Source organism: Hoplias malabaricus, chromosome 3, assembly GCF_029633855.1.
Source record: "Hoplias malabaricus isolate fHopMal1 chromosome 3, fHopMal1.hap1, whole genome shotgun sequence".
Lineage (NCBI taxonomy): Eukaryota > Metazoa > Chordata > Actinopteri > Characiformes > Erythrinidae > Hoplias > Hoplias malabaricus.
Genome location: NC_089802.1, coordinates 22,188,552 through 22,212,848, shown reverse-complemented (window position 1 = coordinate 22,212,848; position 24,297 = coordinate 22,188,552). Strand labels below are relative to the sequence as shown.

General features: G+C 38.0%; 1 protein-coding gene across 4 annotated transcripts in view; it reads right to left on the bottom strand.

Moving 5' to 3' along the window:
* The window catches only part of rhbdf1b (rhomboid 5 homolog 1b (Drosophila)), a 45,387-nt gene that overhangs the window by 10,064 nt on the left and 11,026 nt on the right, over nucleotides 1–24,297 (bottom strand). For 2 of the 4 annotated variants that reach the window (XM_066663849.1, XM_066663850.1), the window contains exons 2-6: nucleotides 16,506–16,643; nucleotides 14,165–14,307; nucleotides 6,359–6,572; nucleotides 4,025–4,231; nucleotides 1,996–2,118 (exon numbers count right to left, since the gene is read on the bottom strand). In XM_066663849.1, the coding sequence (XP_066519946.1) occupies nucleotides 1,996–2,118; nucleotides 4,025–4,231; nucleotides 6,359–6,572; nucleotides 14,165–14,307; nucleotides 16,506–16,619 (801 nt within the window). In that variant the 5' untranslated portion in view covers nucleotides 16,620–16,643. Of the gene's footprint in view, nucleotides 1–1,995; nucleotides 2,119–4,024; nucleotides 4,232–6,358; nucleotides 6,573–12,792; nucleotides 12,907–14,164; nucleotides 14,308–16,505; nucleotides 16,644–24,297 lie in introns of all 4 variants that reach the window. The other 2 variants (XM_066663848.1, XM_066663851.1) reach the window with 2 other exon arrangements.

Below are 24,297 nucleotides of genomic sequence, written 5' to 3'. Positions count from 1 at the left end.
TCATCATTTCATTCATTCATCATTTGTAACCCCTATCAATTTCAAGGTGACAATGGCTCCAGAGTCTACTCACAATCACTGGGCGCAGTAATGTACCCTGGACTGGGCATCAGTCCATCATAAGGCAACACACTCATGAACTCACACACAGTGACTACTTGTTGGGCCACCATGCTGCCCCACACTTTATTCATTCATTCATTTTCTGTAACTGCTTATTCAGTTCAGGGTTGTGGTGGATACAGGGTCTTCCCACTGGGATCAAGGAAGGAGCACACTCTGGAGAGGGTGCAATTCCTCCACACAGTGACACACACACACACACACACAAACACACACACACACACTTGTGAGTTACCAGTCCACCTACAAACTTGTGTTTTTGGACTGTGGGAGGAAACTGGAGCACCTGGAGGAAACCCAAGCAGATACGGGGAGAACACACCAAACTCCTCACAGACAGTCTCCTGGAGCGGGAACCCACAACTCCAAGATCCTGGAGCTCTCTGACTTCTACACTACCTGCTGCACCACAGTGCTACCCAACACCACACTTTAGTCAGACAAAAAAAAAACTTACTTCAAGATGCTTCTTTGGACACTGAAATTAAGTTTGTTGCTGGCAAACAGAGGAGTCATTAATTAGAGTTTCACTCTCCTTTTTCTTGCTTAAACATTAAACACCTGTTTGAATTTCCAAGAGACTAAATACATTTTTCACCAGGCTGCATTTCTCTTCACTATGCTGCATAATTCAAGGGCTTCTAGGAAATACATTATCACAATAATTAACTTTGCAAGTGAATAAACATTTTAAATAGATAAATCCTTTAATTTAATCAATTTCACCACTATTCTGTATACTGTTTTAATAAACCGTAACAGCAATTGGTGCTGAAGTAAGAGAAAAGTTCAAAATCAAGCGAATAAGTGTACACTCTTAGGAAACACAGCTGGTGCTAAAAGGTACTTGTGGTTTAGCACACCACAGCAGATTTTTCAGCGAACTGAGGTTAAAAACACAGCTATTTAGAGAATAAAAAGCCATATACCAGTGATCACAAAGTTGAGTAAAGGATTTTCTGAGAATATTGTTTATTTACAGCTTTCTTCCTCTCCTTTCCTTCCCAAACTCTGTGCTAAACTTTCAACTGCTGTGGGCTACTGGGCTTGTGTTTTTCTCCACCTGTTTTCAGCTCCCACAGCGCACCCTCCCTGTGGCTCTCTTAAATGCACATTAACATTTTAGCCGACTTTTAAAGACAGTCCCTGCCTTGGTCCCACTAATGCTGGGTAGCCACTGTGACCCTGCATAAGATAAAGCAGTTACAGAACATAGATGTCAATGCTAAATTGAATATATGCCAAAACGACAACAATAATTCTAGACTTAATGGTTAATGAGAACAGCCTGTGGGGGTGACTGAAATAGAGTAAAAGATCAGATGTAAAAGTCCCAATATGGTCATCAAATAAACCCCTAAAAGCTCTGATACGCTAAATAACATATTTATAAATTTGTTCAAAAGAAATCCGCTAATGCCATAAAAGAGCCTTAGATATAACTCTATATAGTACACACTGATCTATGAATATGCAATTAGTCCCTGTCTCTGACACCATATATGCTTCCACCACACTCAGTTGGAAAGTATATGAAAAACACTACCTGAACATTCATTCATTCATTCATTCATTCATTCATCTATTGTCTGTAACCTCTTATTCAATTCAGGGTTGCGATGTGTCCAGAGCCTACCCGGAATCACTGGGTGCAAGGCGATAACACACCCTGGAGGGAGCGCCAGTCCTTCACAGCGCGAGACACACTCACATCTATGGACACGTTTGAGTCACCAATCCACCTACCAACGTGTGTTTTTGGACCATGGGAGGATACACTACCTGAACATATTATGGTGAAAAATTTGATTTTAACTGCATGGGTGTGGACTAATACTAGCCCAGTGTGTTACTCAAAGCTAGCAGCCTCACCCTTGTGAAGAAGGAGGTGTCCAGCTCATCTATGAAATCTCCTGTGTCCTCCTCAATGAAGCTGGCTGCTGCAAAGCTGCGTCTGTGCACTCGACGCATTGTACCCTCCTTCAGTGGACGTCCCTGGAAACATTCATCATCATCATAATCATCATCAATACAGGATTTCTGTTAAAATGTCTTTGACTGAATTGCAAAAGGAGGATTATCTGTGTTCTAGAATATTGTAGCTGACTAACAGCTGAGCATTCCAGGGGAATTACTTTGGCCATCTGTTATTATTACTACAGGCCTGTGGCCTGCTCATTTGGGCAGATGCACTCGAATGAACCCCACCAAATCCAGGTCCAACAAGACAAGCATCCAGATCAACTTTTACATAACAGATTATAACAGGAATAGGTAGAAGAATGCAAAAGTGAGCTATCCACAGCAATCTGTGATAATCATGCTTGTGAATGCTTTTCTCAGCACATACAGGCCTTTCTTAATGCAATATGCGTCACTTTTAAAATTGACCATTCTCCCTTTTCATTTAGCATCTGGACTGATTGTTTACTGAAACTCATGAAGTTGAAACTCTCAAATCATGATTCTCTTATTTTTATTTCAATATTGATCAAATATGACATAAAATATAAGGTTGGTGTTGGCCATGTGTTAAGAGACAAACCACTGATAATGGGATAAAACACAAGGTGTTTAGAAAAGTTTATATATATATATATATGTGTGCGTGTGTGTGTGTGTGTGTGTGCAAAATATACAGTTATTCCATTGAATACACCTGGTTTGTATATATGTTTTCACTTATATAATGTTACTAATTCTCTGACTAAGGTTTAACATACTGAAAAAAATAGCAACATTTTTGTATAACTTTTGCATATAGCCTTGTCACAATAATTACATTATTGACCTATTGTACCATAGTATGAACATTTCCCCAAAATGTTTGCTTTCTTCAATATTTTCCATTGTCTTTCCTGGCATGTTTGTTTACATAAGAATGTCAGTCATCAATATTTTAGCCAATCACTCTATCCAGTTCGCTGGTTTTCTCTGGGGGATATTCCACAAAGTAGGATTTCTCAGTTAGCTAGATATCTTAAGCCCAAAGTTGAAAACTGTCCAATAGGAATCTTCCTCAGCTCTTTACCTATTGGATGGGCTTGACTTTGGGCTTAAGTTATCTAGCTAAACAGAGAAATGCGCCCCAGGTCTCTGTGGAATACGCACCATGTCTCTCTATTCTGGAGCAGTTATGAGGATTTGTTTAAAAACTGCAATTTAATTTATGTTTTAATTATTTAGTATATTTAATTTTTTTTATAATCTAATTCTAATCTAATCTTATAAAATCTAATTTTATAATCTAAAGGTGGCGCAGCAGGTAGAGTCACATTCACACAGCTCCAGGGGCCTGGAGGTTGTGCGTTTGATTCTTGCTCCGGGTGACTGTCTGTGAGGAGTTGGTGTGTTGTCTGCGTGGGTTTCCTCCGGGTGCCCCGGTTTCCTCCCACAGTCCAAAAACACACATTGGTAGGTGGATTGACCGTGTGTGTGTGTGTCACCCTGTGAAAGATTGGCGCCCCCTCCAGGGTGTGTTCCTGCCTTGTGCCCAATGATTCCAGGTAGGCTCTGGACCCACCGTGACCCTGAACTGGATAAGCAGTTACAGATAATGAATGAATGAATGAATGTTTTAATTAAAAGTCCATTGCTCTTTTTAAGGTGTGTATGCTATTTTACTATTTTTATATAAGTAGTATTTAATGATATTAAAATGACAATAATACTGTTTATCACAATTATTTCTGGGAAAATATATCAATCATAAAAATGGCTATTGCAACAGGCAACTTTTTTGTTATTTTTCAATATGTTAAATTCTGCAACTTAGTAAATGTATATTTAAACAGGAAAACTGTGTTCTTTGTAGAATGTATATTTATACTCAGTGGTATATTTAGTGGTAAGACCTATAAATAAAAGTCTATAAGTATGAATACATTGGCACAGTTCAGACCTTGACCAGGGCAGCAGCAGCTCTAAAGCTCATTTTTGCGACAGACTCTCTCTTGCGACGGCGTGGATGGCGGTTGAGGCCAGAGCGGGAGCTGGTGAAGGAGCAGAGAGACATGGCACCGGGGGTGATGGGAGTTTGGAACCCGTTGAAAATGTCCAAGTCCTCTGTGTTTCGGAAGGCTCGTCCCCGTGCCAGTGGGTCCACAATCTGCAGAGGAACAGGTCATAAGCATCAACAAACAAAACATACAACAGACTGAATATCCTCAAAAAGCCCATATCTCAGTTATAAACCTCACTCAGGATGTGTTACAAATCAGGAGCATAATGCATTATTAAAGGAACACTAGGCAGTGTAATAGCAGCACTGCCCTGAAATCAAAGAGGAGGGGCAGGGAACCCTCCTCCTAAATTTACATAGGGAGTTTCTGCTGTGCTCAGCTCAGTGTAGCAACATCTGAGACTATATTTTCCTTATTGCAGATCAATGAAGAATCACAATTATACTGAAAAAGTAACAGTAATTTACTGTTTCTTTAATAATGTCAGTTGATACAGAATAAACGTGCATTGCACTACCGTTCCAAAGTGTAGAGTTAATAATAAAGTTTTTTTATATACAGCGCCCTCCATAATTATTGCCACCTCTAGTTAAAATGTGTTAAAAGCCTTAAAATAAAATAATGTTTTATTGCAGAAGCATAATCTCACTCTGAAAAAAAATTTAGAAAAAAGCAACCTTCAACTCAAGTGAAAAAAAAAAAAAAATCAGGCATTGGCTACAAGAAAATAGCCACTCACATGCAGATGCCTTTATCTACAGTCAGAGCAATCATCAAAAAGTTCAAAACATCTGGAACTGTGACAAACAAGCCTGGAAGAGGAAGCAAGTGTATTTTGCCACCATGCACAGTGAGAAGGATGGTAAGAGAAGTAAAAAGTTCTCCAAAGCTCACTGTAAGAGAACTGAATCAAATGGTAGCATCTTGGGTTTACGAAGTTTCCCAAACAACCATTAGGCGCTATCTACATGCCAACAAGCTGTTTGGGACGCATGCACGGAGAAAGCCTTTTCTGAGTTATACTCATAAGTATAAATGGGTAGAGTTTTCCAAGCGGTACTGGGATTTTAACTGGGACTGTGTGCTTTGGTCAGATGAGACCAAGATAGAGCTTTTTGGCAACAAACACTATAAGTGGGTCTGGCGTAACACCAAGGATGAGTACACAGAAAAACACCTCATGCCCCCTGTTAAGTATGGGGGAGGATCGGTGATGCTGTGGGCCTGTTTCTGCTCCAAAGGACCTGGGAACTTTGTAAGGACACATGGGATCATGAATTTGAAATATCAATAATTTTGAATCCGAATCTGGTGACCTCTGCCCGAAAGCTGAAGATGGGTCATCACTGGGTCTTTCAGCAAGATAATGACCCTAAACATGTGGCTAAATCCTCTCAAAAATGGTTCATAAGACACAAAATATGGCTCCTCTCATGGCCATCACATTCCCCAGACCTCAACCCAATAGAAAACCTGTGGGGTGAGCTGAAGAGGAGAGTGCATAGGCGAAGACCCCAGGACTCTGGACTATTTAGAGAGGTTGTGGAAAGAGGAATGGTCCCTCTTTCTGTATTCTCCAATCTTGTGAAGAGTTATAGGAGAAGAAGTCTTGTTGGCAAAAGGAGGATGTACAAAGTACTAACACCAAGGGTTCCAATAATGGTGGCACACATGATTTCAACCAAAAGATTTTTCTTAATGTGTGATTGTTTTTTACCCACCAAATAAAGGCACTTGAATTAAAGCTTACATTTCGTTTTTGCATTGTTGTCCTATATTATTTTTAAAAAAATTCTTAGAAGCCAAAGAACACTTCTTAACCAGGGGTGCCAATAATTAGGGAGTGCACTGTATGTATGCTAAAGATTTTAATAAACTTAAGGACAAGACATCAAACAAGACATGAAATAATTTATTCAACTGTTTTTAAAACAATCAGAAGGGACCAAATTATGAATAGTATAACACTTCTTGTTAGTTTAGATTACACTAAATGAATGGCATTTTAAAATATAAGCCAATCCAGATATTACAGTAATTTTAATATAGCTCTAATAATAGTAATTAATATTGTATATTGTATTTAGTAATTTTAATATAGCAGGGCAAAGGTGGAAATCTCGTAATTTGCAGAATGCCACTAGGGACAATAGAATCCTCTTCTACATGTGTGCTCTACAGTAGTTTTTAGTATTCAAACTGATGCCAAACATGTGAATGGTAGTGTACAGAACATTGCAATAACATTTGTTAGGTCATAGTAAGTGTCAGACCTTCTGAATGCCTTGCTGTGCTGGGGGGATATATAGAGGTGGGGGGGTCTCTGTGCTAGTCATGGAGATGTTGTCCTGGCTGGGCAGGTCCATTTCACGGATCACCTGAGGCTTCAGCTTGCCGTAGCGCTGGTTGCAATGGTGCAGTCTCTTCCTCTGCCATTTTTGAGTATTGTCTGCATCCTTACTGACCCCAAACCAGTCTGCAGTGCCCCTATGGTCAGTGCAGGAATGTGAGCACAAAGTAGTAGTGACATCATTTTTTTTTATCATAAAATACATTACATATGTTTACATTTTCTTTCAGTTTACTTATTCCTGCCTATAACTGCATTCATGAAATATATTTTATTAATAAGGAAAATACACTTTGCATAAAAGAAAAAAAAAAAACCTGACTTTTATATGCAGCAGGAGCCCTTAATAATAGCTTAAGGTCCCTTCTCAACATCTGCATGCTGTTGTTCCCCAACCCAAATCAACATCTCATTTAATATTATGCACAAAATATTACTAGTGAATTATTATTGTCGACACAGCCAATTGTTCACACAAAACTGGTATAATCTTATTACAAAAGCATAAAATCAAATAGAATGCTACGGAACAGCTATATAAGAGTCTAAAGTCACCATTCCTAATGCCAACTATGGGCTAAAGATATGCAAGCACCAAATATTCCATTGCATTCCTCCTAAAATATTGGGACTGGAATTAGCTTTTGTGATCCACAACCAATCACACTATATCAGTACATGACCTTGCACAAAAGCATTCAACATCTTCAACATCTAATCAAAAGCTTCCTAACAGAATAGAGGCTGATAATGCATCAAAAGTGAAGCAACTCTCTTTTAAAACCTAGAAAAATGATATATGTCTAGATACGCACACATTTTCTTGGTACTGTATAGTGTATATCTAATGTTAATTGGTATACCTCGCTTGGTTCTCAGAGCCTTTAAGAGATTGCCTATTTTAGTCCATTGTAAATTCCACACTGCCTGTCACACTATTATTCTAGTGATGATAGACATCTGGCTGCATATAATTACTGGATAAAGCTCAGTCAGAAATCCTAGAATGCTCACTGATACTGCTCTGGGCTACAACAAATGATATTCTGCATGAAAAGACCTCGTCTTCTAAACATTTGCTCTCAATCTTATATGAGTGTCTGAGCTGTACAAAGTCAAACAATACATATATATAAAAAAAGAGATAAAATCAGAGTAATTTTCCAAAAATATTCTATTCCAGTGTGGCCTGAGCTGATCTTTACTGTATTCAGATTGATGAATAAACTGTGGCTCTCTTTCTGAACACTCTGTAATAACAGACCAAGGCTGTGTATCATTACAGAGGGCCGCAGGGGTCTTTTAGGCCCTTACAAAATATTGGGCATCAGGTATACTGTTGTCCTCCAATTTTAGTTTAAATTAAAACATACACATAGAGTATGGCTGCATCAAGCAATAAAAGTACATTGAAATGTGTGTATGTCTGAATATTAAGCCAGGCAATATTACATCAAGTTTGGCTTAGGATCTACAAAAAAAGCATCCCATTTCCAGGGATCCTGTAAAATGCAATAAAATCCAGAATCTCTAATGTTATAATTAGCTTGAAGCTTTTTTTGCTACTCAAAAAAACAAAAACAAAAAAAACTGTTTTTACTTAACAGCTGAAAATAAAATTTCATTAACTCATTCGTTGTCTGTAACCATTTGTCCAGTTCAGGATCGCAATGGGTCACAAGGCGGGAGCACACCCTGGAGGGGGTTCCAGTCCATTGCAGGGTGAAACACATTCACTCATACACTCACACTTAGGGATCAGCCAATCAACCACTCAACCCTGTCTCCTTACAGTCACCCAGGACCGGCCTCGAACCCACAACCCCAGGACCCTGGAGCTGTGTGATAGTGACACTAACATGCCACCTGTAATAAAATTCATAAATATAAAATAATAATTTAGACTCAAAAGTGTCCGTAGGTGTGAGTGTGTGCGTGAATGTGTGTGTGTGTGTCTGTGTTGCCCTGTGAAGGACTGGCGCCCCCTCCAGGGTGTATTCCCGCCTTGCGCTCAATGATTCCAGGTAGGCTCTGGACCCACCGCGACCCTAAATTGGATAAGCAGTTACAGATAGTGAATGAATGAATGAAAATTATAATTTAGAACTTAATGCCTGCAACACACAACAATTAAAAAAAGTTGGTATAATATTCATTATATATTTTAATTTTAAATCATTCAATTTAAAAAAAAAAAAAAAAAAAAAAAAAAAAGACAAAAGAGACCATGCTGACTCTAATTAACTTTATGGTATGGAGGGGTGTATCCGTGGAGACAAATATTGGGATTTTAAAGAGACACATCCATTACAACAAAACGTAAATGCCAGGCCTCATCCTGCACATGTTTTCACAACATGGCTTCACAGACACGCAATGCATGTGTTTAACTGATCAGTCTCCTATGGCCCATCATGACCAGGTGTATCAGACAATGGCAACCACAGACTTTTTTTATTAAGCGGATGAAGTCTTGTGGTAAGCAAGAATGCACAAAAATCCTCTTGAAAAGCTTTAATCATTTCGTAACTGAGGACAGTTAAATCAAGTGGTTAAACAGTTAAATCAAAAGAATGACTATATAACACAGTGGTAAACATGACTGTCTCAACTTTTTGACAAGTCTTCAAGTTTTTATATTTACTTTTATCAGTTAAACAATCTTAGAGAGAATTAGCAAATCACACATTTTTATTTTTTTGCATTTTATAAAATATCCCAATTGTCCCAATCCCAATGGTTTTATAAATAATGTAGTAACAATGCAGCTACAAAATAAGAAGCTGTTTTAGCACAGTGAACACAAAGTTAACTGGACACCAAATATTTAGCTTTCTTGTAGTTTACTTTTCTGGCAAAAAATCACTGTAATCACTTGATCTTAGCTTCTTTTAAATATATATATGCCATGATATGCTACTATGATATGCCAATCTGATATGGTATGCCATATGTTATACCATAAGCAGTTAAGCTGTAAATTAATAATAAACCAGAAACTAACACTTACAAACTGTTTAAAGTGAGGATGTTAGGGTTTTCAAAAACAATCCTGCTTGTTTGACCAAAACCAGACAAAAATAAGGAATGAAAAACGAGAGCATGTTTCATTCTACAAAAACACAGAGAGATATTTATACACACTAGTAAAGCCCTTGTAAGAGTTTCTCCATCCACCTACCTCTCCTCACTCCCTGAGGCAGCAACGGTCATGGATGAGTTCTGAAAAAGCACAATGCATCAGCATCTAATACAATAACTTCCATTCAGCCTAAATTCAACTAAAACACTGTCTTACACTAAGCCACTAAGCAGCTCTGACACATACTTAGTGTTATTTCTTACAGATGCATCTTCCACCTTCCCACATTCTGATTGGCTGATCATCAGACTCTTTTCATAGCCCTGTCTGAAGAGTGTAAACACACTCAGAAATAGGAGCTCCACTGAGAGAGAGAGAGGGGTGTGCATTGCAGGGAATGGGGGGTGGGTGTTGGAGAAAGACAGGCCTCTACATGAAAACTAAAGTAAAAGTACGGGCACTGTTTATTTAAACATGCACACACACACAAACACACACACACACACACAAACACACACACACACACAAACACACACACACACACACACACACACACACATACACATACACACACAAAACTCCAAAAAGCAGCACAATACCACTCCCAAATAGCAATCCCTAAATCTGAATGAACATCTGAGAAATAGCACTCCCTGTGCTGCAATTCAGAATCATACAGTTTTTTTCCCATCATTTTTTACATTATTTTTAGTTGAAATATTATTATGCAATCAATATACAGATGTATTATTTATTAGTTAATTTTAACTTGCTATATTAATTATATTATTTAGATATTATTATATTATTAATAAATATATTCATTCATTCATTGTCTGAAACTGCTTATCCAATTCAGGGTCGCGGTGGGTCCGGAGCCTACCCAGACTCACTGGGCGCAAGGTGAGAACACAACCTGGAGGGGGCTGCCCAAATAAATATATTGAGAACATTTATACAGGCATGTTTTGAAAAAATATTTTAGATTGTGAATGACAATTGCACAGCCACAATTGGACTTGCCACAGCCTGGGGCCTTTGATGATTATGCTGACTTAAAGTCTGACTTCCTTTAAGTCTCCCATTTCACAAAAGACAAAACACAAAAGACAAAAAAAAAAAAAAAAAAAAAAAAAAAAGGAATTCACCAACCAATACACTTAACTACTTAACCACACTTAACTGCAAACATTCCTAAATATCTGTACAGTAATTCAAGCTTTATCAAAACTCCAGGACTGTTTACTGTTTGGGTTTTTATTAATAGTTCTTAAATATTCTGTAAAATAACATATATGTAATAATACTTAACAGTAGCAATGGTAGTAGTAGTAAATCTGTAGCACATTTTTGTGAAAATTGGCCAAAAGTATTCCATTCCGAATCAAGCTTTTATAATATCTCAAAAAATGCAGGGCAATAGATCTGGCATAAAAATAAGAAGATAACAAATTGCCGTGCATGGCTTTATGTACCACTAATTTGGTTGTAAAGTACAACTGAATGAAAAATCAAAATGACAACATCAAAGCAGTAACATCTAATTCAATTTAAATTAATTCAAATTCTAAATGGAAGCCTATCTCAAACCTTAAATTTAGCCACACTGAACACAAAGCCTAAGCCTAATCCTAACTTTAAAAGATCACTATGTAGTATTATTACCTTAAAATTACAGCTTCATCACAGGGCAGGATTCTAGTGATAGCTGAGAAATGCTTTGCGTCACTTATCTCACAGGTGCTTAGCTCGCTACAATCTAGCTTGGTTATGGACATTATGGCAGAGGTTGTGATTTGACCAAGTTGTCTGAGGGAGCAAGAAGGAGAAAGAGAGAGAGTGAGAGCCATCATTCAAGAATTAATACTGGAATGATTTTACTCCGAGTAGTGAGCTTGAAGAGACACGAGGACACAAAACAGATGCCTTCTTGTTGTTGTACTAGTAAGTAATAATATGTTGCACTTCTTTGATGTGTTGCTGTGTTAGTTAGTGATAAGTTGTGTTGACAAAAGTGTTATAATCCATTTTTTAAGAGTTACTTATAAGTGAGCCAGGGTTTGCGACTGCTAACTTTAGCCTAATTAGTGAACTTTAGTGTTAGACATTGATTTCTGTAGGTGCTGTGTGGTTGTAATGGCTAGAGATAAAACATTGTGATAAAACCAAATCTTTGTTGACGACAAAATGTTATAATCTGATTTTTGAAAGTTACCGATGAGCCAGTGGTAGTGCCTGCTAACTGCTAGCCAGTGTAGCTCACATTTTTGCTTTGGACATCGATTCTGCTATTAAGTGCTTTTTGTCGGTTGCTGTGTGGTTGAAATGATTAGAGTACCATTAAAGTTACATTTTAAGTTTGTAATATCACAATCCAATGTATATTATGAGCGATATATAGCTTTGATCATGGAGTCAATATGATTTTATTCGATTACATACATCCCCCAGACTCAGTTCCTTTCAGGTGTGTTGGACTGTGTGTGTTCTGGCATCATAAGTCACACAATGCTATGTGGATGACTTGGGTCTGGGTAGCATAAAGTTAAAATCCAAACATTAATTCATTAATGATTTCATTTTTCTTCTCTAACAGTTCTTACTAAAATAGATTTTTCCAGTGACATAAACTATTTTAGCTAAAATTATATACACCGATCATCCATAACATTATGACCACTTCCTTGTTTCCAAACTCACGGTCAATACTCACAACTCCACTGCCCATACAGGAGCATGTTGTAGTTCTATAATTACAAACTGGAGTCCATATTTCACTCTGCATAGGTTGTTTGTGTCCTTACACACTGCCCCTGAATAATCTGGACCCCAACAGGACCACCACAGAGAAGTTATGATTTGGGTAATAGATCATCCTCAGAGCTGCAGTGCCACTAAAGTCTACCAGCTTAAAATATCTAACAAAACGCATCCTGTCGCCTGCATCCAGTGATCACTGATGAAGGACTAGAAGGCAACCAACACAGCCAACAGCTCATGTTCCAGCTACTGTCTATGACTTTATATCTGCAAGGTTGATCAACAAGGTACAAACAAGGTACATATGTAAAAAAAAATAATAAAATTATTTAAAAAACACACAATTTTATGTGGATCATGAACATCTGTTGCTGTTTCCATTAAATTAAGCAAATAAACATTAACAGCAGTGACAAATATTACAATTTGTTGAAAACACTTCCTCAAAAATCCCTCAGATTGAGTAATGTATAGTTTCTGGAAGGCATTTCTGTTTCCTAATTGCTGAACAGTACCTGAGGACAATTTGTGGCAGAGACTGGCGCCTGGGGGCTTCCAGGCGGCTGGAGAACTGGCCTTTAACCAGAACTGTACTCATCTGCTCAAAATGCACTCTCTTCCCTGTCGGGCTGAGACAAGGCCCAGCAGGGGGAGGCAGGAGGAAGAAGAGATGGAAAAAGAGGAAAAAAGAGAGAGATTTACAAGCTCTGATAGAAAAGGTTATTGCAGAAAGAAATGAAAATGTTCTGATAATAAAGGTTTACAGAGGAAATAATTCAGAAAGATAAGGCAGCAGTACACAGATTTTATTTCTTCAGAAAAAAGCTGGACGAATCAGTGCCACAGCAGATGGTAAGAGACACATGCTTTGCAAATGGGGACGAACAAGTAATCTAGCACAGAAAAGCACAAGTTTACAGAGAATAGCAATTTTTCATACTGCTGCAACAAGGTGTCCCTAGATAGCTCAAAATGCTTAAAAAAGAGAATGCTAACTCTGTCGGATCTATTATGTAAGCTAACAGATGCCCATGTACTCCAGTTATCACACTGAGAAATGGGAGGAGAGGGAGGGCTATCCTACTCACCCAAAGAGTGAGGCCAATTGTGCTCTCTACACTCTCAGAATAACTGTCACTGTGGTGGTACATTTTCCAGTCATTCTGGTAGTACCCTAATAAGGTACATATTTAGTACTTTTTCAGTTAGGTAACATAACTAAAAAATGACATATTAATTGTAATTGCAAGATTTTTAAATGAAATATTCACAATTTTAAGGCTGAAAAATACATTTTCTACAAAATTCTAAGGATGATTCCTGACCATTTGCTAACTCTCAGGTCTGTTTGCATGCTCAAAACCAGTCTAATGTGTTTATGAATCCCCTGTGTCTGTAAATGCATAAAAAATATTGTCTCGCTCTGTTATGCTAGGCTTTCTCTCTCTCTGCTCACGGCACAGAAAGGGTATTTGGAGATTTTAGACAATAAAGAGATGTTGAGTTATACTGAGTTTTTGTGGTATTTCAAACAGTGAATAAAAATGTACAGACAAGTTGAACTTAAGCCATGCATATTTTATACAATTCTACAATTACAGATTACAAATGTTCACATCTACGTCTGGAGAAAAGAATGTAATGTTCCTTTAAAGGAACACAATAAGTCTTTAAAACCACTGTTGAACCCTTAAAGCTTATACTGTTTTAACTTTTAGCGACAATAATGTACCTGTACCATAACATTTTTCTGAGAGTGTAGGACAGCATATTAACCAGTAATCTCTCAGACAACACTTTATGATATTTAGACAAGGCTTAGATGATGCTTCTTATTCTGTGTGATGAACTATATCAATTTTGAGAGCTCTGTATTGATGTATGTACCTTTTGATTGTCTGGGAGATGGAGGGTTTGCTCAATACTGAGGATCTGCGGTAGGCATTTGGGTCCACTGGTGGGCACCTGATCTGGATGTTCTCAGTGGGCACACTGGCACTACGTAGGTACAAGCTGTTACGCACCCATGGCTTGGGAAGGGAACATACAGAAGTATTAATACAAAACGTAATTCATTACTACAGAGCTGTAAAGGTGTATAACCCATCTAGGGTAATGCTCAGAGTGAAAATGACAAATAACCTTCGTAAGCACCTGCAACAAGTCACTACTGTACATTTTAACTTTATAAGTCTTATATTATTTACTAATTGTATATGTGTAATATAACTTTGTATTGTGTAAGAAAAATGTAATATAAATTGGATAGTAGTGTAATTGTGCAGTACTTTGCACATATACAGTACTGTGCAAAATTATAAGGCACCAGAGACTGAGATTTAAAAAGCTATTTATCTGAGCAGTAAGTGTTTATTTGCTAAAAAACAAACAACAAATAAAGCCCAGCTCTAGAATAAAAACAAATAACATTATTCCAGTACGTGTGATATTGTGTGTGTGAATGTGTTGGTTTAAATTTTTCCAAATCTCTCCTCCTGACAGAGATTTGCCATCCATATTATTTAAGGTCATTATCCAATACCTACTTTTATGTGTTATAATGTGTGCAGTTAATTTAACAAATTAATGCAATCAAGTAGAATCTGAACAAAAAATTGTTCTTAAACTCACTCACACCTACTACTTTATAGAAAAATGTTATATTTCTTATTTGTTTTATATTATTATTGTTTTGTGTTTACTGTGAGTATATATAACTATACAAGCACCACACGTACTGAGAAGGCATTCATTTAAATATATATAATTATCTTATGTGCCTAAGACTTTTGCACAGTCCTGTATTTATTGTAAAAATATTTTAGATGTAATTGGTTAGACACTGGCAAACATATTTTAGAGGACAAGTCTTTATGTGCTAGCCTGATGTGAAGAAAATTCTGTTCTGCACTTTGCACTAAGAACTGATCTAAGGACGGAGATGCATTAGTGCTATTTCAGCCAAAATGGTTTGAAAACAATGATTTGTCTGGCTCGTGTGAGACCCCCTTGTTGCACCACTCCACCCTCATTGTCACTGATGCATTTAATTCTATGCACAAAACTAACAAATGACAAAAATTGAAATTAGCAAAACTGAAGGTACACTGTCAGAAAATTTGTCACTGTGCTGGTACCCTCAAGGGTACATATTTGTACCTTTAATTAGGGAACATAATTGTACATTTTACGTTTTTTGTACTTTTTTTTACCATTTTATTATAATTCATTCATTCATTATCTGTAACCGCTTATCCAGTTCAGGGGCACGGTGGGTCCAGAGCCTACCTGTAATCATTGGGCGCAAGGCGGGAATACACCCTGGAGGGGGCGCCAGTCCTTCACAGGGCAACACAGACACACGCACATTCACTCACATACTCACACCTACGAACACTTTTGAGTCGCCAATCCACCTACCAACGTGTGTTTTTGGACTGTGGGAGGAAACCGGAGCACCCGGAGGAAACCCACGCAGACACGGGGAGAACACACCAACTCCTCACAGACAGTCACCCGGAGCGGGAATTGAACCCACAACCTCCAGGCCCCTGGAGCTGTGTGACTGCGACACTACCTGCCACCGCTGACACCTGTCACTACCTGACACCGTGCCACCCCTATTTTATTATAATTGTAGATTTTGAAATTGTGTTGATTTAATGTGCCCCTTTATTTAATTTAATTAAATGTACATTTAAGGCACAAAACTGGACTTTTAAACACTGTTGTACCTTTAAAGGTACATTTATACTGTACATTGTGTAATGTACCTTTTACATGCACCTTTTTTCTAAGAGTGTAGCACCTAAATGCAGCCACAAATTGAGCCCACGATTTTTTAATATACCCAAACAAAAATTGCCAGTTTCGTAATTCAAATAATAGGTATAAGGGAAGTTGGAAAGTCTGCACAATTGGCTATGGCATGAAAAAAAGGAATACAGAAAACAATTTGTACAACATATCCTTTAACACAGTGGTTCCCAAACTTTTTCTGCCATGCCCCCCTTTTGTAGATGAGAATATTGTCACACCCCCCTCCCCTTTGAGATATGATTCAGCTTATCTTCCCTTGAGAAACTCATCATCTGCTGCACGTGTAGCTCTTATAAACTTGTCCATCTTTTGCTAGCAGTGCTCAAAATAGGTCATTTGCCTTGCCGCAGGCATGCCCCTGCTTTGGGAACTGCTCCTTTAAAATATGTCCGGGCCAGGTTGTCAGTACCTGCAGGAAGTTTTGCTCCTCCATTGGACTATGTGTAATAGGGATATCCAGTTGGAGCCAGGGTGGCTTCTTTCTCTGCTGACCAACAATACTCTCTCCATCAGGCTCAGCCATGCTGGATCCCCTCCCCTTGCCAGGCTTGAGAGAGAGAGAGAGAGAGAGAGAGAGAGAGAGAGAGAGAGAGAGAGAGAGAGAGAGAGAGAGAGAGACACTTTACAAAGACACACACAAATGTGGGTGAACCTTCCACAAAAGCAGCAAAGCAGCACACACTGCTGCTTTATGTAAGACCCAAATCCTCATTTCCAGCTGGTGACTACAGGTCGAGTGACAAACTGCTGTCAATGCCTTGTCCTTATAGCACAAACACATAAATCCTCTGTATGTATGTATATGCATATTTATTTATGTATTTATTCATTATGTCAGTTCTTTATGTTTGGTTAAGCATTGTACAATTTCAAAGAAAACTCAAATTTAACTATGACAGTAACTCATAATGCATTGGATTCATCACCACCACCACAACAGTTTTATTATTATTGCTGTGCTATTGCAGAATTATTGCACAGAGCCACAATGCAAATTAATGAGGTACATAACTCAATAGTGACAAATCAACCTTTACAAATGTCATGCATTTTGTTCAATCAAAAGAAAAGTTGCAATTTCTACAAAAGGTGGGTACTAGAGAAAATGTTTGAGGATCATTGGCCTATACATTTAGTAATCCAAAAATCATACAGTATTAAACATATATTTGCATAAAACCAAATAAACAACAAACCTTTGCAATACTGATATCACAGAAGGCTGTAAAATATAGTTGTAACAATTTACACTGTCCAAAATATATTCACTGCCAATTCCTCCCACTTGTTAAGGCTCTTCCAATCAAACAATGCTTCGAATCATGAAGGGTGGAGGCTAGTATATGCTTCCTCTGAGAAGTGTGAAGCCTGCTAGCACATCTCTTCAAGATGCCTCTAAAACAACACCCACATGAAGCTTTAGTTCAATATTTAATGTATAACTGATTTTATAGTGTATAATAAATCACTGCCGTTGCAATTTGCTTATCACTTTGTTTCAAAAGACAATTTAAAAAATAAAAATAACCCATGCTTTTCTAAAACTGTACAAAACAGGATGATCACATGTTTAATGGGCTGACCCATTTATGTTTTTATGTGTTACAAGTAAACTTTGACTTTAGGCAGAAATAACTGGAACTTTCACCACTCAACAAAGATCCGCAAAACGGCTTAGCTGACTGATGGTCAGTTTTCTAATTACTCCATTTAAGTCCATGTATTTGCTCTGCTTCAAAATTTTCATCATTTCAAGAAAAACAGTGAACATATCAAAATTTTATGTGTATAAATAAATAATGTCTCACTCCGGGTGACTATCTGTGATGAGTATCTCCGGGTGCTCAGTTTTCCTCCCACAGTCAAAAAACACATGTTGGTAGGTGGACTAGCAACTCAAAAGTGTCCATACATGTGAGTCTGTGAGTAAATGTGTGAGTGTGTGTTGTCCTGTGAAGGACTGGAGCCCCCTCCAGGGTGTGTTCCTGTCTTGTGCCCAGTGATTTCCTGGTGATTGCCCCCAAGAACAGAACAAATAAGTGCACATGCTTTTGCAGAGCTTTTCCCTTGATGAAAGTCATAATGAGTGACAAATAAATTGTTCTCACTTGCCATTTTTGAACTACTGTAACGTCCTGTCTGTTTTCCTCACCATGTGCTCATGTAGCACATGGCTCTGGTTGTTGTTCTTGTGTCTGCCCTAGTTCTGCCTTAGCTCCGCCCTCCCGTCAGTGTCTCCTTTGTAGTCCTGCCCTCTCGTTATTGTCCCCAGGTGTTCCTTGTCAGTGCTCTGTGTATATATAGTCCCTTTGTTTCAGTGTTCCCCGGTAGGTTCTTGTGTGTGTAGATGTGTGTTTCTCTTTCTCTGTGTCTCCCATGTCTACCCCTGTTCTCGGTTGTCTGTTTGTTCCTGTTTCGTTCGTGTGGTTAGTTTGTGAAACTCCTTGCTCGTGTTTGTTTTGGGTCCTGTTAAACAAAGATTCCTTACGTTTACGTCCACCTCCCTTGTCTGTCCTGCCCAACCGTGACAACTACTTAATTTTTATTTATTTAGTAAAATAAAATGATAATTGTCATTCATAATACTACACAACAGTTAAAAGTTATAAATTATAAAAGTGTGTTACATTTTGAGTTACAATTGTACAATTGTCGACACTCAATTGTACATATCAGCCAAGCCTGATGACAAACAAAGATTAAAGATAATAGAGGACTGTGTAAAAGACGTGAAAGGCTGGGTGTTGTGTAACGTCCTCCTTCTAAACAGTAATAAAACAGAAGTTCTGCTTCTGGGTCCAATATTGGCCAGAAATAAATGATCAGATTTAATTTTAAATCTTGCTGACTTTACGGTTAAATCCGTTTCAGCAGCAAAAAAAGCTTGGCATCATAATTGACCCGGATTTGTCATTCAGTCAACACATAGGCATTATCACTAGGAGAGATTTTTCACATCTTCGCAACATTGTCTGCATGATGCAGAAACATTAGTACATGCCTTTATTACTTCAAGGCTTGAATATTGTAACACACTACTGTCAGGATGCTCTAGCAGAAATTTAAGTAAACTTCAACTAGTTCAATATGCTGCAACCAGGGTCTTCACTAAAACTCGAAAATTTGAACATATCAGCCCAGTTCTAGAATCACTTCATTAGCTGCCTGTTAAATTCCACATTGATAACAAAATTCTGTTATTAACATATAAAGCCCAACATGGGCTTGCTCCTGAATACCTTCAAGATATTATTTCCTATTATGAGCCTCCACGATTACTCAGATCACAGAGTACTGGAATTTTAATAGTTCCCAGAATTCAGTTAAAGCCCCCCAACTCTGGAATGATCTTCAAGAAAATGTTTGGGACCCAGACACAATCACAATCTTCAAATCTAGGCTAGCTTTTGGTAGTTAATGCTCCCCCATAAATAAAGGCGGGAGATCCAGGGGTCCATGGACACAGGGAATTATAGTAAACTGAGACGCTGGTGCTGTCGTCCCACCTTTTTAAACGATCACTCAGGTTTGTTGACGGTGGAGCGGAGGGATGCCAGTGTTTCAGGATGCTCCTGCATCTGTGGGTCCTTCTGGTTCTCACCTTTTAGTTAAAGCTTTTCATAGTGAGATCTGTCGTCATTAGCCATGAGTCATTAGCCACACTCTGGAAATGTTCCCATTCTCTGCTTTACATATACAGAAACAGATCAAAATTAACTCCATCCCTCTACCTTTTTCTGAGTAAACAAGTCTGTTTCATTACTGAAGCCACTGTCTGGCTTTAAAATCACTTGGTCCAAGAACCAAAAAAGGTCCAAGTGCTCCAGCCAAGGCCAACAGGCTATGTGCCATTTAACACCAGGTGCTGCTCTAGCCAGGCTTCCTGACTACACTGAGCTATTTCCAATTTTTGGAGAATGGAATATAGCACTAGGCACGCGCATGGGTCTGAATAATACAAGTTGTCTTAGTTGTACTAGATTTACTTTGATGTCAAGGTGTGTTATTGAATCAACGGATGTGTTTTTCAGGAAATAAGAACACAATATTTGAAATTGGGTCTTGTGGCAACACTCCTGCTTCATCCTATTGCAAATCTTACCCCAAAGAAACCCATTAAAAACAGTGCTTAAGGAATCTCAGGTTTTGAACAAAACTACACATTCCTTATTATGTTTATAAGGAACTCACAAATTTCACTTTAAAGGAACATTAGGTACTATTTTTAGCTTAAAATTACAGTTTAAAACCAGACTCTAGTCCAGTTTCAGCACTGCAGAAACTGTAGTATGTAACTTTAGGAGGAGGTTAGGAAATCACCCCCGTTTATTCCCTCTCCCCCTTCATTTTAGGACAGTGTTGTTGGGGGGCGGGAGTAAAATTATCAAATTTTACTTAGTGTTGCACTTTGCACTGTGTTTTGAGTTTTTACAATATTATTAAATCTTTAAAAATATATTCTACTTATCTATGCATTCTTCATAGTTCATGTTGGACGATAGACTAGCTTGAACAAGCTTACTGTGAGTTGGCAAACAATTTATTCAACTTAATAAAAACATTTTGGCTCAGACTCAGTTTTCCAGAAATATATTTTTTGTGCATGTAATAAGTCACAATCCAAAAAAAAAAAAGAAGTCACAAAACAAAGGACAGATCAGGAGGAATTTATTTACACTGAGGGCATCTGGCAGATGCTCATATCCATGGTGACGTACAATTCTAAACATGTTACAGATGGAGGACAACTTGGTGTTGTCTTGTCTGAGAGCTTTTATTGGTGTAATATTGTATGTTTGCTTTATAGAAGTCAGCAGTGTTACCCACTGTGCTAAACCAAGTTTATTTTCATGTAATGGCATGCAAAGCTAATGTTAGCATTGTGGCACATTTGTAACCATTTCCAACCTGTCTTTTTTCAGTTCATTACAACCACATAGTTCATAGTCTAAATTCCTTATGTGACAGGGCTTAGCCAGTGTTGAATAAACCTTGTTTAACCTTGCACCAGTTATTATGAAAGAACAGAGTGATTCATAGATAGATAGTTGGTTTGATTTTCTAGCCAATGCCACAAAGTTTTCACTGTAAGATATATGATTAATCTGAACTGTTCCTAGCCTCTGTGTCTGCACACACAAACATACTTTTACACAGAAATCAGCTGTGGGCTGCCTGATTCTGACCAGAAATGGTAGTTTTGCCTGAACACACACACACCGCACTCCAACTCCACAACAAGAAACCAATCATAATTTTGGACTACGGGAACTATTACTGAAATGCCACTGCTTTCCGAAGTACACATTTTCAAAAAGTGCACTTGCAGCTACTGTGTGACATGTAGTCAGACAAAAAGATGAAAGTAAGTACCTACAGTCTATACACAAGCTACCAGGAAATGAACATATTCTACATGAGTAAATGTGTAAGTATGGTGACAAAGATTAGGGGAACCTGTTAATCCCACATTTCTTCTCCAATGAAGATTAATAATAGAATGTTTGTTTGGCCTTTGCTGCATTAACATTTCTCTTCTATTCTCTTCTACGATATCTTGATGCTAGATTTTTGAATATTTCTGTGAGAATATGATGATGGCATTCAGCCATGAGAGCATTACACTAATGTCGGGAGTTGTCCATTACTTTAATACTCCACCCCTGGAGGCTTTATACCATCACACCAATGTTTGGCCTTGGGCATAAGGACTTCATTCTCATGTGTAGCAGCTCCACACTTACTACTTAATTGTATGCTTTTCTATGAAGATTATACTAGCTGTTATTGATCAAAGTATTTGTCAGATGAAATGCATTGCTTCAATGTCAGTAGCTCCATACTGGCCAGCCTATGTATACAGCACTCAGGTCAGATAATGTCATGTTCAGATAAATGCATTCCTTCTTTGCAAATTTTAGCATTATTAGTCTGCTCTTGGCTTTTAGCCATGTTCTTGAATGTTGTGTTTTCCAACAGACAGTGTCCTGAAAAATATGAATAACATAAATAAATGATTATTTATTAAAGTGTTCCTCAGTGTTCTTTAAAGTATCTGTATGCTATGAACAAGAACCTGCATCCTCTATAATAATCCCTCTTTAGTCTTAATGCAGGCTTGACTCCTGTCACAACTTGTAACCCTCCTTCCTGATGAAAGAAGCTAAACACGGTCAGTGTTTTTACTAAGGCCATATGTTGTGGTCTGTTTGAATGGAAGATCTCTGGATGCTTCTAGACATTGCTAGATGACCTCATCTGGTACAGCCATCATTCCTGTGAGTGCGATCTTCTCACATTTTTTTTATGTATGCTATATATTAGCATCCACATTAGATGCAGTGAGTACACACACAACAATAAGTCCCAAAGCCCAGGGAGCAGTTGCTAAGTGTATTGCTCAATGGTACTTCAGTTATGGATATTGAGGGAGAAGAAAGACAGTTATTATGTTCCTCTTTTGCATTCGTCATGAGGGGTACTGTGGATTGAACATTTGACCTTCCAGACCAAGCCTTCAACTCTAACCTTAAAGCCATATTAGGATATCTTTACAATGTATTTTTGTAGTTTTTCTCAAAGTATATTGTATTTATATATAACTTTCACATTTTCCCTGAGCTCTATTTAGAGCTGGACGATATTTATATCACGATATAATTCTTAGTTTTGGTCGATATGATATAATTCTGATATCAATATGAACAGTATAAAATCCACTGAAAAACTGAAAAACAAAGAAACATAACATCACCATTAAAAAATAAACCTATTGGCTTTGTAAATATTGTAATATTTTTAAACAAAATTTTAAATTGAGTGAGCTGTAATGAACGTCAGTCAGTCCGTAACTGATGCTGTAAATAATGTATATTGAAATATTGAAAATCAATGTCTGTGTGGGTTTCCCCCAGGTGACCTGGTTTCCTCCCACGGTCCAAAAAACACACGTTGGTAGGTGGATTGTCTACTCAAAATGTCCATATGTGTGAGTTACCCTGCGATGAACTGGCACCCCCTCCAGGGTGTGTTCCTACCTTGCAGATCTGGACCATCGCGCCCCTGAACTGACTGAAACAATGAATGAATGAATAAAGATCAATACTGATACTCTTTGTTATTGTATTATTTATGCTATGTGCAGCTTCTGCATCCAGACTTCCATGTATGTAGACACCGGCCTGCTTTACTAATCACAATACAAATTCTAACAATTCTACAGGCACATGGGAAAGAAATGATGCTGACGGAAGTAAATGCATCATGTGTCAAAAGGAATCCTATAGCTGCCCAGTTTTTACAGATTTTTGCGTTTTTAAGTTAATTAAAATATAATAAAATTCATAGGGTCATATTTTATGAGAAGTCAGTTAAAGTCAGTTTATGATTCAGTTAAAAACCAAAATCCAAATTAGAAAAAAAAATTGTTGGTTTACTAAGCCCATCAAAACCCTCTGTGCAGAAACTGGAAAAGGCAACAACTTCTGACAGACTCCACACATAAATAAGGACTATTCAAGGAGAGACTGAAATGAAGTCATGAAAAATGGCAAGAACCCACAAATACATCCACCAGCTACAGACAAATATAATGACACATTTGGCAGGCTACTTGGCTGCAGATGAAACACTTGCATGTGCCTCCAGGAACCAACTGAGTGGCCACTAAAATAGATTTTGATCAGACCTGCTTGCTAGTCTGGGCACACAGCCTGGCAAAGTGCTCCACACACATGCTGGGAAATGCCTCACATACTTCTGCATAGCCAGAGTTGTTCACCATTTCAGCCTCTTGCTTCCAGCACTGATTATGGCAATGGGCACTCTGTAGTCATCCAGATGGCCTGTCAGCACAAGGTCAACCAACAAGCTCTTATTGAGCTACTTTGTTTATGTGCTCTGCTGGTAGAACTAATTCATCTCACCAATTCAGATTGATTTGAACAGTTAACACATTGCTTTTTCATGTATTGTAAATCTACTTTGACAGCAAACTTTTCTCTCAGAGCAGGTATATGAACACCAGTTTTACTTTGTAATGTAAAAAAAATGTCTGGCAACAAATTTGATAGAAGACACAAAAAATGTCAGATTCATTGTCTGTAACCGCTTATACAGTTGAGGGTCCGACTGGGTCTGGAGCCTACCCATAATCACTGGGCACAAGGTGGGAACACAACCTGGAGGGGATGCCAGTCTTT